This window comes from Cyprinus carpio, chromosome B8 (genome assembly GCF_018340385.1).
Source record: "Cyprinus carpio isolate SPL01 chromosome B8, ASM1834038v1, whole genome shotgun sequence".
In the NCBI taxonomy this organism is placed as follows: Eukaryota; Metazoa; Chordata; class Actinopteri; order Cypriniformes; family Cyprinidae; genus Cyprinus; species Cyprinus carpio.
In genome coordinates, this window is record NC_056604.1 from 5819872 (window position 1) to 5833313 (window position 13442).

The 13442-nt window shown below is 37.0% G+C and overlaps 1 protein-coding gene across 1 annotated transcript in view; it reads right to left on the minus strand.

The window, feature by feature from the left end:
* plxna3 (plexin A3) overlaps positions 1 to 13442 on the minus strand; it is a 158876-nt gene that overhangs the window by 56460 nt on the left and 88974 nt on the right. Inside the window, exon 9 of the mRNA XM_042729357.1 lies at positions 7236 to 7350. Coding sequence (XP_042585291.1) covers positions 7236 to 7350 — 115 coding nt within the window. The remainder of the gene's footprint in view (positions 1 to 7235; positions 7351 to 13442) is intronic.

Below are 13442 nucleotides of genomic sequence, written 5' to 3' on the forward strand. Positions count from 1 at the left end.
AATGACAGATGATGGATGGATGAATGGATGGAATAATAGATAATAGAAGGATGGATGGATGAATAGATGGATGAATGATAGAAGGATGTATGTATGGATGGATAGATGGATAGAATGATAGATGATGGATGGAAGAATGGATGGAATAATAGATGATAGATACATGGATGGATAAAATGACATGTTAGAAGGATGGATGAATGATAGATAACAGAACAATGGATGGATGATAGAATGACAGAAGGATGGAGGGATGGATGCATAGAATGACAGATGTTAAGATGGATGATGGATGACAGAACAATGAATAGATGGATGGACAGAGTGACAGACAAACAGACAGAACGATAGAAAGAACAACAGAACAAAAGGAAGACAGACAGACAGACAGACAGACAAGTAGATAGATGACAGATAGAATATAAAACGTTCCTTTAAAAACATCTAATATGTATGTAAATTGATAAATAAATTCATACATCAACAGATAAAAGAAAACTATTATGAATACACATATCATAACTAGGTTTTTGTGTGTGTGTGTGTTTGTGATGAACATGCGAGTGACAAACGCTGGCATCTCTCTTCACGGACTCGCTCTCTGAACTGCTGTCACCGCTACACCAGCACTCTTTCCTCCAGTATCAACACCGGATGACTCACCACTTTTTGCTGACTAACTCTTTTCTTGAACGAGAGCAAGGGGGAGGAGTGATAAGAAGATTGTCAGGCCTGGTGCTGGAGGGGAAGACAGACAAACCGAGAGAGATGGGCATATCTCAGCGCTGCTGGCTGCCTCTGATAAGCACTGATAAGGCATCTCTTTGATGTTCAGTTAAGTGTAAAATTAAAATGCGCCAAAAGCCGAGGGGCACGCAGCACCCCCTTGTGCAACTGAAGACGGGAGGATTTTCCACTCTTCTCTTTGGCTCCTCCCACATGCACCTCTCTCTAAAATCAGGCAGGTGTTAATTGTATGGGTGTCTGTCCCGTCGTGCTTATATAACGTCCAAATCATATATCAAATCATTTTCAATCTTTCATCTGGCTATCATTAAGCCTCATTATCCACACGGCCTGATTACAGAGCCAATTAACCTTGTTTCTCTGAGCCGTGGCTCCGCTAGCATGCGTATAGTTAATAATTTCTCTAATTGAAAAACTGTAATGTCAGAATTATAGATATGAAAACACTTAGTTGCCTGGCAGCTGCAATGACGGCATAAAAAAGTGGCACTGGCCAAATGAAATATTAATACATCTGGAGACGCTTCTAGAAGGTTCTAACCTGATTCGTCACATCTGACCAAACAGATTAAGCGCTTTATTGTAGAGTCGTATTCTACACTTTCATAGCATCTTAGTTTATCTTACAGATGAGTCTGGGAAGCACCATATTTCAGGCAATAATACAGAAAAGCCAATAAATATTTTCATGTTATGGCCAATAAAAAAATAAATGGCTGATTTTAAAATCTAGGACTTTGACTAAAAATAGAAAAAACTTCTGCAACTATTACTACTGCAAATATAAATATAAACAAACAAACAAAAAAAAAACAATTAGAAAAAAAGTGTAAAACATTAAAAAAAAGAATATTTAGGCATTGTAGGATGCACAGTATGAAAACATATAAAAAAAATAGATGTGTCATTTGAAAAAAAAGAGAAAATTAAAGGAATAAATAATAATAATAATAAATTCTGGTTGAATATAAATAAATAAATAAATAAATAAATAAATAAATAAATAAATAAATAAATAAACAAAATTCAGACGTCAATAAGCAATATAGTGCCAATATTCCATTTATCCATTATAAATATTTATATTAAACATTACATTTTTCAAACATATAAAATGTGCAGCAAAAAAAAAAAAAAAAAAAAAAATTGCAGTGGAGTGGAACAATGTTGACGGCAAGTTATATCTAAATTACTATGGAAATATATGCAGTTCTGGTAGTTTTTTGTTGTTGTTTTTAGTCCAGGTATTATAGATGTGTTATACTGGTCATTTATCAGCTAGCCATAACATAGAAAGGCTTATTTCTTGTTGTTTCCAATACTCATTGGGCCCAAAAACTGGCCTGGATCATCCTTGATGTTGAGCCCTGTATGTTTAAAGGTGCCATAGAATGGATTGATACAATATTTTAAATTGTTCCGTGATATCTACATAGAAGGTATGTGGCTTAGGTAAGGGCAAAAATTCTACAGAAACGGTTTTACATGTCCATTTACAACCCTAGGTTTTGTCCCTAGAATGAAATGGTCTGTTATTACCTTATTTGGAAGGGTCATGAATAATAATGTTGAGCTCTGCTCTGATTGGCTGTTTTACAGCGCGGCTCATTTCAGTAGCTCACACAGCAAACAGATCTCTACTGTCAGGTGTGAACAATGGAGAGATTAGGTAACCAACCTTATACATTTGAGCCTGTATCAGACGAAGATACAGATTTTGAGAGATTTTGCAAGAATGTTTAGCATCAGTGGTATGAACATGATCGTTGCGAGACGCTGGTGGACTGAACGAGGCTTGAGAGAGAGTTATGAGTGAGGACGCGGACACAGCCTCTGTGTTGCCAGATCCAGCTGTTATAAGCGTTTCTGGACTTGTCGTTTAATTTTTTTTTTGACACTTTAGAAAGTTAACAAAGTAAGACGTTGCGGTTTATGGTCAGCGATATCTTTATCTCATCAATATCTGGCAACACTGCATCAGCTGTGCAGGTCCGGCTGGCCTAGAACATGGGCTGGTATAAGATATGCAAATATTGGGGGCATAAACATTAATGATTCCAACTGTAACGTCACAGTCAGTGTTATATTGGGATTCTCCTCTTTTTCAGTGGTCTTTTGGATGCACAAGATTTACATTAGAAGGAAACAATGGTGTTTGAGGCTCACAGTATGTAATTTCCATGTACAGAACTCTCATCATTCAACTATGCCAAGGTAAATACAGTTTTCGATTCTATGGCATCTTTAAAAGAAAATAAAATGCTAAGCAAGTGTAGAATATGACTCCTATAAATTGCTAAATAAACAGACCAATATATTAGCTATATAGAACAATGATGGCATCATCACACAGCATCATTTCCATAAACGTTCTGGGTCTACAGGGAACCATACTGTTACTGAAACCAGTCTAAACGCAGACTAGGCCTTCGATTCACACTTGAATTCAAATCTGCATCTCGGCTCATCTAAAGCTACAGTGTTAGTAAGCTGGGCCACTTTGTTCCTGTCGCTGTGGTTTTACTCTGTAATCATGATGCAAAGAAATGCAGGAGAGATATAATTAAAGCGACTGCGCTCAATGTCTGGTATCCAAGCAGATGGAGAGTCACGTATGCTGTTTTCCCTTCACTCCTCGGTTATCGGGTGCACTGAAACTCCGACAACACAAAGAGGCAGCCGTAACTTCTCAACCTGTGAAGGCAGCAGCCTACAGCTCAGTCAAGTGTGCAATAATGCACTCCGACGAGAAATGAAAAGCAAAGAAGAGAAAGAAATGGAGAAAAGGAGAGAAGAAAGAAGAGGAGGCGGGAATAGAAGATGTAAATCTATTCACAGATTGGGCCAAATCTGTGCTTAGACTATTATTTTCCCTCACCGCAACAGAATCTTGGCTGGAAACACGACACCAAACCAGACATTAAACACTTGGGCCTATTTCAAACATCAGTAACCACAAACAAAAGGCACCAACAAAAAAGTTGGCCAAGTTATTTGGCACGATACTCATTAGCACCTGAAATTCTGGAAGGAATTACACTGTAGACACCCTGAAAACACTCGTACATCCATCACAGCGCAGCAGCGCCAAACGGAGAATTACAAAATCAACAGGATGAAGCTGTGATTGACTCAAATCAGCTTTGCAGAATGGAAATAAAAATGACTGCACTAGATTCTAACAATTGTGCAGAAAATGAGCTTCGTTTTGCACAAGACACAGTTTGCTAAATGGTTACTAGAGTGATCTGTATGGCTGCTCATACGTTCAGGAGTAAAACCATGACGGTGGATATCGCGATAACCAAAGCTACTTTTTAGTGTCTTGAGACTTTGAAAAATAAAAAAAATAAAATAAAAATGGATGCCAACAGTTAGTACCAACAGCAAGATATCTTAAAGGGATATTCCATCCCAAAATGAAAATTTTGTCATTAATCACTTACCCTCATGTCGTTCCAAACCCGTAAAAGCTTTGTTCGTCTTCGGAACACAATTTAAGATATTTTGGATGAAAACAGGGAGGCTTGAGTCTGTCCCATAGACTGACAAATAAATAACAGTGTCAAGGTCCAGGAAAGTATGAAAAGCATCGTCAGAATACTCCATCTGCCATCAGTGATTCAACCGTAACGTTATGAAGCGACGGGAATACTTTTTGTACACGAAGAAAACAAAAATAACGACTTTATTCAACAATTTCTGCTGGCACAGAAGAGCATACGTCGCCTGCGTACTGCTCAGAATTGCCAAAATGGTGCTACGCTGATTTGGAGAGACACAGAGGAGAGGAATTGTTGAATAAAGTCATTATTTTTGTTTGGGGGGTAAGTGAATAATGACAAAATTTTCATTTTGGGATGGAGTAACCCCCTAATTTTTAGTGGTCACTAGCGATGGTTTCCATCCAAGTTAAGAATTTCATTTATACGGAAACAAAAACAATTTATTATTGAATGTGTCTCACCAATTAATTAATTGCGTTAAAATAAACACAACATTATAATAATATAATATATAAATATAATAATAAATCTAATTAAATTTGAAATTTAAAAAACAAAAAAGTGAATCCAAAAACATGTTTTCTTACAGAAATAAATATTGCAAAAAAATTGGTTTCACCAATATTTTTTTACTAAAATAATAAAAAAATTATTCAAATGAATAAAAAAACTAATAAAATTCCATTATAATTTATGCAAATGTTTTATTACCAAATACATTTTTTTTTGTTGTTGCAAAAACAGTTTATTGGTGAATATGTTCAACCAATAAATAAATCGATAAACTAAACACAAATAACCTAAAAATATGTTCAACCAATAAATAAATGCCCCTCAGGGGATGTGTTTCTCTCCCCACTGCTCGTCTTGCTGCTAACCAAAAAAAAAACAAGCTCAAAACAAATTATGCAAATATATTCTTACCAAATAAAAACACTCCAAAACCTATTCATTGGGAAATCTGGATCTCTAATAAATACATTTATCACAATAAACACAATATAAATAAATATAATTTACATAATAAAATCAACCTAAAAAATTCAATAACATTTCTATATATAAACAGAGAAAAATAGTTATTTGCATTTTAAAAAATTTATTCTCATACTGTGACACCTCCAAATATGCTAAATAAATATGTGGATGGAAAGCCAGTTAATGTGGTGTCACTGCATGAACAGGATTCAGAAGAGGAGTAAAAACTGTTCCAGCTGCTGTGTGTATGTGGCTTATAGTATTTTGGTCCTGCCTTCAATGTCCAATGTCCAGCAGATAATTTTTCCATTTTTATCATAAATAAATAAATAAATAAAATAAACGATTCCAAAGGCTTCAAAAACTAATAGCACAGCATTAATGAATGCTCTGAGAAATGTCCTCCCTTAATAACTGCTTGTAAAAAATTCTCTTTTCAGTAATATAATAGCATTGATTTATTGTATGATATGTGTAATGTCTTAATAACTGCTTGTAAAAATTTGGTCCGCCCTTCAATGTCAATTCAGCAGAATTTCTCTAAATAAAATACATAGTCAGAATGACATTTGCAACAATTCTTCCTCTTATCGTCCAGTGTAAACACACGTCTAGGGAAAATGCCTAGGCTCCAAATTTCCAGCAAGTGCCAAACGAGACGAACAATGAAGCGAGTGAGAAAGTTCCCAGTGTTTCACAGACTAGGAGTGAAAGAAGCAATTGTGTGATTGACACATACAGATGGACACTTGTGAGAGAAACACAGAGCAGGTCCAGAGGCCGCTGACCAGGTTGGGTCTGACACGGCCTGAGGGGCTTGCTGGATGTCAACGGAATAGCTAATCCAAAAAAGAAAATCTGTCATTATTTACACATCCTTATGTTGTTTCAAACCCGTATGTTTCTATTTATTCTTATGACACATACAAACTACCAGCATATGGGTTTGGAAAAACATCATGAGGGTGAGTAAAGAACACAATGTTCATTTTTGGAAGAACTATTGCTTTAAATTTGTATGCGAATTTGATGCGGACACATAAGTGGTTCACTCACTTCCTGTTCCTCCAGGGAGCAGGGCACAAAAGCTTGCATACTCTGTTTAAAAGAATGCCAACCCTCTAGGGCAAATCACAGCGCAGGAAACTGAGAACAGACGAGCTGTTCTGAACATCTGAATCTATCTTTCATTTGAGAAAGTGAAACAGTGAGTCATCTAAGCCACACTGAATCCCAAATGAACTCATAATACATCTGAATCTGATTATGCGGCGTGGCACCGCTGCAGATCAAACCCTCGAGACTGGAACGGTTTATACTGGGGACGGGTGGTCAAGCACTCGTTTAGCACCAACTAGTTGATTAGCAAAATACAATTCAGATTACTTACAAAATGATTTTCAAATGTATGATGGGAAGAGAATGTGAAGAGCTACGAGAAACAGAGGTTTAACAGTTTTGTTGTTATTTCTACATTGCATTTTTTAATTATTGTTTTTAATTTAATTATTAAAAATATGAAAAAGATTTTAAAACAACATTTTTCATGGAATGTTTCATTAAAACATCAAAAAAAAAAATTTTTTTTTTTACATTTAATTCTTCCCAATAGAAAAGCACAGGTTGTTATATTAACAGTATGAGTTAACTACACTGTTTTTCATCTAGGATATATATTATTAATATTTTAAAAAATGTTAATTCATTATTATAGTAAATATAAGCATCATCTATGGTATATATTTATTTGACATTTTTATATTTCTTATATAATAAATAAAAGCAATGTTTTTTTGTAAAACATAACTTTTCAGCTTGTCGTTTTCGGCACATTCTGACTGTTTTTGCAAAGACATTTCTAGCATTATCTTCATATTTGATTAAACAAATGACTTGATTTTTATTATGCGTTTGAAACTACAAAATAACTCAAAATGCCCATCAGTTGATGCGTGTCATTTACCAGAGGATTGTTTAGTTAGCTGGTCTGGTGTGGTTTCTTACCTCTGCGCTGCTCACTCGACCTTCCTGGAAAGAGCACTCAGCAACGTTATTAGTGCAGATGTGGCGATATTTACACCAGTTGCAGGGGAAAGGGCTGCTAACACAAGACGAACACCTGCAGAGGAGCAAAACAAAGAGTTACATGAGAGGTCTGTTCTGAGCACATAAAACAAGTCATCTGTGAACTCAGCCCAAGTTTTCACTGACTTTAGAGTTAAACCACAAAGTAACTGACTATTATACCACAAAATCCAACCCAAAACTGGTTTTGTTTAATAGACAGACAGACAGATAATCTATAATCAATGCATTTTGATGCTTTTTTCCCAGACAGTTTAATTGATTACAATAGAAATGATCTAGTTTTGTTTTGTGTCACTTTATCCAGATTGACTCTTCTGTGAGCATCTGAAAAAATAGCACTTTCTGGTTCAAAACCACCATCTTTCCAGTGCAGAACCGTATTTTCTTCATTGAAACGAACAAAACAGGGCCATATTTGGCATTTGCTGTCAATGGAAACAGGACACAAAAATGTAAAAAATCCAGCAACCAAACCAGATCTACAACCAGAAATACAAGAAATTGGAACTTCAACTTGTTTGGTATCTTCAGCAGCAACCTAAACTCTCAATCCTCAACTGAACCTCTGGCTCAAGTCATTAATTCCCTCAATTCTTCGAATACTTCACCTATAAATCACATCATTGTCCTTGGGAACATCTTGAATGAGCCCCGGGTCAGACTTTAACTCTCGTAGAGACTCTCGGCGTGAATGAAGACGCCGCTGTGGAAATCTGAGCAGTCAATATGTCACAAATCCGCTCTTTCACTTCAACACACACAATTAATCCTCGAGGGCCATTGAACACCCGACTCCTTCGCACCGCTTCTCAATTAGTCATTAACCCGACCCTGAAAAAGTCTTTTAGATGGCGGCCCTAATGACATTCCCAATTAAACAGTCACGTCCTGCAGAGAAACATAAGCAGGCGGCACCTGTGGACTCGAACGAGCGTACCCAACGAAAGGCCAGTCGCGCCACGAGAAATGAAGCGCATGCTGTGAGAAGGTTTGCGGACACTTCCGGACCAGCAGGGTGATTTTTTCCATCTCACGCTGTCTCTCATCTGCCACCGGTCCCGTACGGAAAGCCCACACAATACGCCATCCTAATCACGTCCTTCCCTCCGGAGGCACGGTTCAGATCGCCTTCAGAGAGCACTCGACAGTCCGAGCACACCACACCTGGAGCTGCATTGCTCAGTATAATCTCGTTTCGCTCTCAGGAGGAAAAAAAGATCCTCTGCTGCTCCCATTTGAAACATCCCAGACGTTGGCATTGGCAAAATTACACCGAATGCTTTCTTGCACAACCATCTCTGGTGGAACAATTGAAAGCGTACGGATTATCATGGGTCATTTAAAACAAGTTAATGCATTTTCTTTGCAGTATGGGTGCGTTTGAACTTGCTAAATCTAATATTACTGCCGACAGGGGTTCGGCGTGGGTGTGTTTTTTAGCTCGCTGGAAGGTAAAGATGCAAACTAGAGCTGATGGAGGAGGGCGCAGCGCTCCACTGCAGCTGAAATGCGTTGTAAATACTGCAAACCGATCTGCAAGTCGAGCCTGAAATATGCAATATGCTGTGTCAGGGGTTTAAGGCCCATCAATTCACTCAGCTTTAATTTGAGCGTGGGCTGAAAAACACAGCACGGCCAAATGGTGACACTCTGATGAAGTGAGTGTTTTACCATCACTGGGAGTCTGGGCTGGACTTTCAGCGCAGGCAGATCTGGAGTATGTGCACTACAGTCAAACTGAAATTAAAAATGTACCATATTTAAGTTCTTAATACAAGATTCTGGCCTCGATTCATCTGTGCATATCATTACAAGGGGTCACAACAATTTTTTTCTTTCTTTCTTTAAGCAAAGAGTAATACAATGGTCTCCCTCTAAAACGCTCTCTTTTCACAATGCAATCTACTCATAATGGATAAAATCAAGCCTTCACTTATGTAAATTATTTATATTCTCATACACAACACATTTATTTTCACACACACACACACATACACACACACACACACACATACATACATATACACACACACACACACACACACACATACACACACACACATATATACATATATATATATATATATATATACACATATACAAATATACATACATACATATATACATACATATATACAAATATATATATATATATATGTATTAGGGCTGGGCAATATATCGCATGTGAGTTGCGCATTTCGTCAGTAGAGCCGGTTCCCTGATTAGCGCTAAATCGCCATCACCTGCTTTCAAATGGAGCGGCATTTAATAGACAGAGCCGTAGATCACTGACAAGCTACGCAATATCGCGTTCATTATCGCAGATGCGCGTGACAATTGCATGCGATATATCACCCAGCCCTAATATGTATATATATTTGTAAGCAAAATGGTTATTACATACATTATCCTATTTTGTGCATAACTGCATATTACAATTATATATTTATTTTATAATGACAATTTTTTATTAAAAATATATACAGTTTATATATATATATAAAATATTGATTTATTTTATAATAACAATTTGTCCTGACTGATGCTTCTAACACTGTGTCTACACTGGACGCGACAAAGCATTGCCAGATAACATTATCAGCAGAAACCGCAATAACACGGCTGAATAGAAAACCAAATAGTACACAAAACACAACAGACAACCAAACTAAATGTGCAAGGCATTTAAAAAAAAAAAAAAATCAACAAATGTTCCTTATTGTTAAGCTCTGCAACTACTCCTTGAAAACCTACCCAACTATTCATAAAAACGCTGAAAGAGGACACAGTCGTCCTTTGATTAGTGCTTCCTGGTAACTTGAGGCCACGCATATCTAGGTTGAGCAATAAAACACAAAAGAGTTTCACATGTTTAATGAATGCCTACATTCACATCCAAAACTAACTAGCACCAGAAAGACACCCTCGCTAACAGCTGCATGGGAAGATGAAACAGAATAAAGAGCTTCGGCTTTATAGGAGCCATTTCATAAGTAAATATCCTGAAACGCACTCCGTCTTCCTCCCCTGCCCCCTCTCTCACATCACAGGAGTCGTTATCCCGCAGGGAAAGAGGAGGTTAAGAGGGGGCTGGGGAAGGACCTTTGGGTTTGGGCGGCCAAAGAATTGTGGGAAATAAAGATGGAGGCAGGAGGACGGAGACGAGTAGGTGCCATCCACCGGCGTCACCAGAGGGTGAAGACAATCGGCGGGCTAAACGTTCCCGCAGGGCTTTTGTGAAAACAGGAAATCTGGCACAGGCTATAGGCAGTGCTGGCAAGGTAGCGGGCCTCGCTCGGACGTGGGTTGCCATGGCAACTGCTGAGCCAGGCTCGATGGATCAGCACGGGCGCTTGTACTTGCACACACTCACACAGAGCGGATTGCCGAGTGTAGCTTTGCGCATCTAATTTTCTACCTGTATATGCAGCACCAAGATGCAAATTGTCATCGCCACATGGCGGCTCCCTACAGTTGACATATTTTACCCTCCTTTTGTTTCCCGCTTTCCTTCATTTGATAAAATAATTCGCATTTTGCTCCCGTTTCCATGCAAATCACAACTGGAACGGCCGAAATGGTTTTAGAAAAACAAAGGAGGTGCACAATGCGTGATTGTGCTGGCTGACTGGGTTAAGTGATGTAAAGCGTTCGAAAGAAAGGAGAAGCGGCGGAGGGAAATAAACGAGGGGGTTCCTGTCCTCCGAGATGCACTGACACGTCTCCACCCTCTGCATCGACTTCATGATGAATGAAGTGCAAATGAACATAAATATATTGAGTTTGGGCATGACTGCGAATTAACGCTGAACTGTCCTGAGCTTCTTAAGAGTTGAACTGAGTTCCATTCATGATATTGACTGAACTTAATTTAATCAACATTGACAATATTGTCTTTTTAGAGGTGAAGTTGTACTGCTTTCATATTTAAAAAAACCCAGCACTGTGATTTTCATTTTTATTACTGTGAAGCTGCTTTTCAACAATCTGTATTGTAAGAAGCACTATATAAATAACCTACCTTGAGGCGGAAGCAAAGGACCGTATGAACGGAGGGCAAAAATAACCCAAACCTCAAATGGAAATCATCCCAGCAGCCAACAGCTGGACCACACTGCAATTACAAACCAGCGCTAACACCTCTGGCGCAATTACCCTCATTTACTGACCACAGACAGAGCTGCAACTCGCTATTTTTTTTACTGCCAGTGGGAACTTATTGTGTGTTTCTAAGCTAAATTACGATTGCAGCAGAATGTTTGCTGGTTTCTGAGAAATTTACAGATGTTTTTGTTTTCAAATGAGGTTCTCAGAACAACTCAGACATCCAATTAAAAATAATTTTCCATAAGCAAAAAATCATAAATGTTGCAGAAGTTAAAATAAAAAACAAATACTGCATAATATTTGTACTAGACTGAAGAAGGAAGAAGGAAGAAGGAAGAAGAAGGAAGAAGGAAGAAGGAAGAAGGAAGAAGAAGGAAGAAGGAAGAAGAAGGAAGAAGGAAGAAGGAAGAAGGAAGAAGAACGAAGAACGAAGAAGGAAGAAGGAAGAAGAAGAAGAAGATTATTCAGTCCAAAAATAAAAAGTGACCCTCAGGTTGTTCTAAACCTGAACAAATTTCTTTCAGCAAAAGAACATATTTGGAAGAATGTTGATAACCAATTAGTTGACGGCAGCCATTGATTTCCATAGTATGAAAAACAAAACTACATAAGTTGGTGTCTACCATCAACTGTTTGCTTACCAGCTGTCTTCAAAATATCTTTTTTTTTTTGTATATTCAGCAGAAGATAGAAACCCTTACAGGTTTCTAACAAGTGGAGGGTGATTAAATCGTGAAAAAAATTTCATTTTTAGGTAAACTAGGTGTATCAATGATAGTGCTATCAAATGATTAATCGCGATTAATCGCATCCAAGTTAAAAGTTTTTGTTTATATAATATGTATGTGTACTATGTATATTTATTATGTATATATAAATACACACACATGCATGTATATATTTCAGAAAATTTTTATTTTTATATATAAAATATATTTATTTATAATATAAAGCATGTGAATATAAATATAGACATGTAAATATTTTCAAAACATATACTGTATGTGTGTGTGTTTATAAATACATAATAAATATACACAGAACACACACATATATTATGCAAACAAAAACTTTTATTTTGGATGTGATTAATCACGATTAATCGTCTGATAGCACTAATCAATGATGGAAAATTGAGTGTTTACTATCGTCCTCTTGCATTATTGACACACTATTTATCTGTTTAATACTGTAAAGCTGCTTTGACACAATCGGGCATCTTGGTAATGTCCCGAATTTTGACAAAGGCAATAATTGTGCAAGTACTCATGCTTTCTGAGTAGAGAAAAACATGTTTGTCAAGGCTACTCTTCAATAATACATCTCACATCAGCAAAAAAAACTACAAAGAAAAAAGGCCGGTCCACTGCACAATCTATAATAAGCAAACGGGTGATGTCTTAAAGCCAACTTTTTTCCTACATATGCTACGGGCAGAAGTCGTCATAGTTGGATAAACTTCTATAGTGGTGAACGGAAACTACAACAAAAGCAAATGAAAATATCCACAATAGCATTTCTATGACTTCTCAAAAGATGAAACAAATATCTGTTGTCTGTTTTTTCAACAAGCATCTCATCTCAGACTGTGCACATAAGAAATGTTTGTGTGTCCAGAAACAGCTGCTTTTAAAACAGTGTTTTTTTTTTGTTTTTTTTTGAATGAATGAATTTCTTTAACATGACAGCATCTTAAAAAATGGAGTGCTGAAAAATAGACACTGAAAGGGCAGCAAACAGATACAGTTGTTTACATACAAGAACAACTGCAGACAGAAACCTTATACACTAATATGATGAAACTCCTCTTGATATATAAAAAAGTAACATTCAGAAATATTAAGGAAGAATTATTAACAAATAGATACAGACATGAACAGACGAAGCTCTGATAAAGGGAGATTTTTTTTATCATTTTAATAAGCACTCTAGATTAAATTATGCATGTGGTTTTGATTAAGCAAGCCCATACACAAACACTTCTTTATCTACAAACATCTGTCTAATCCAGCTCCA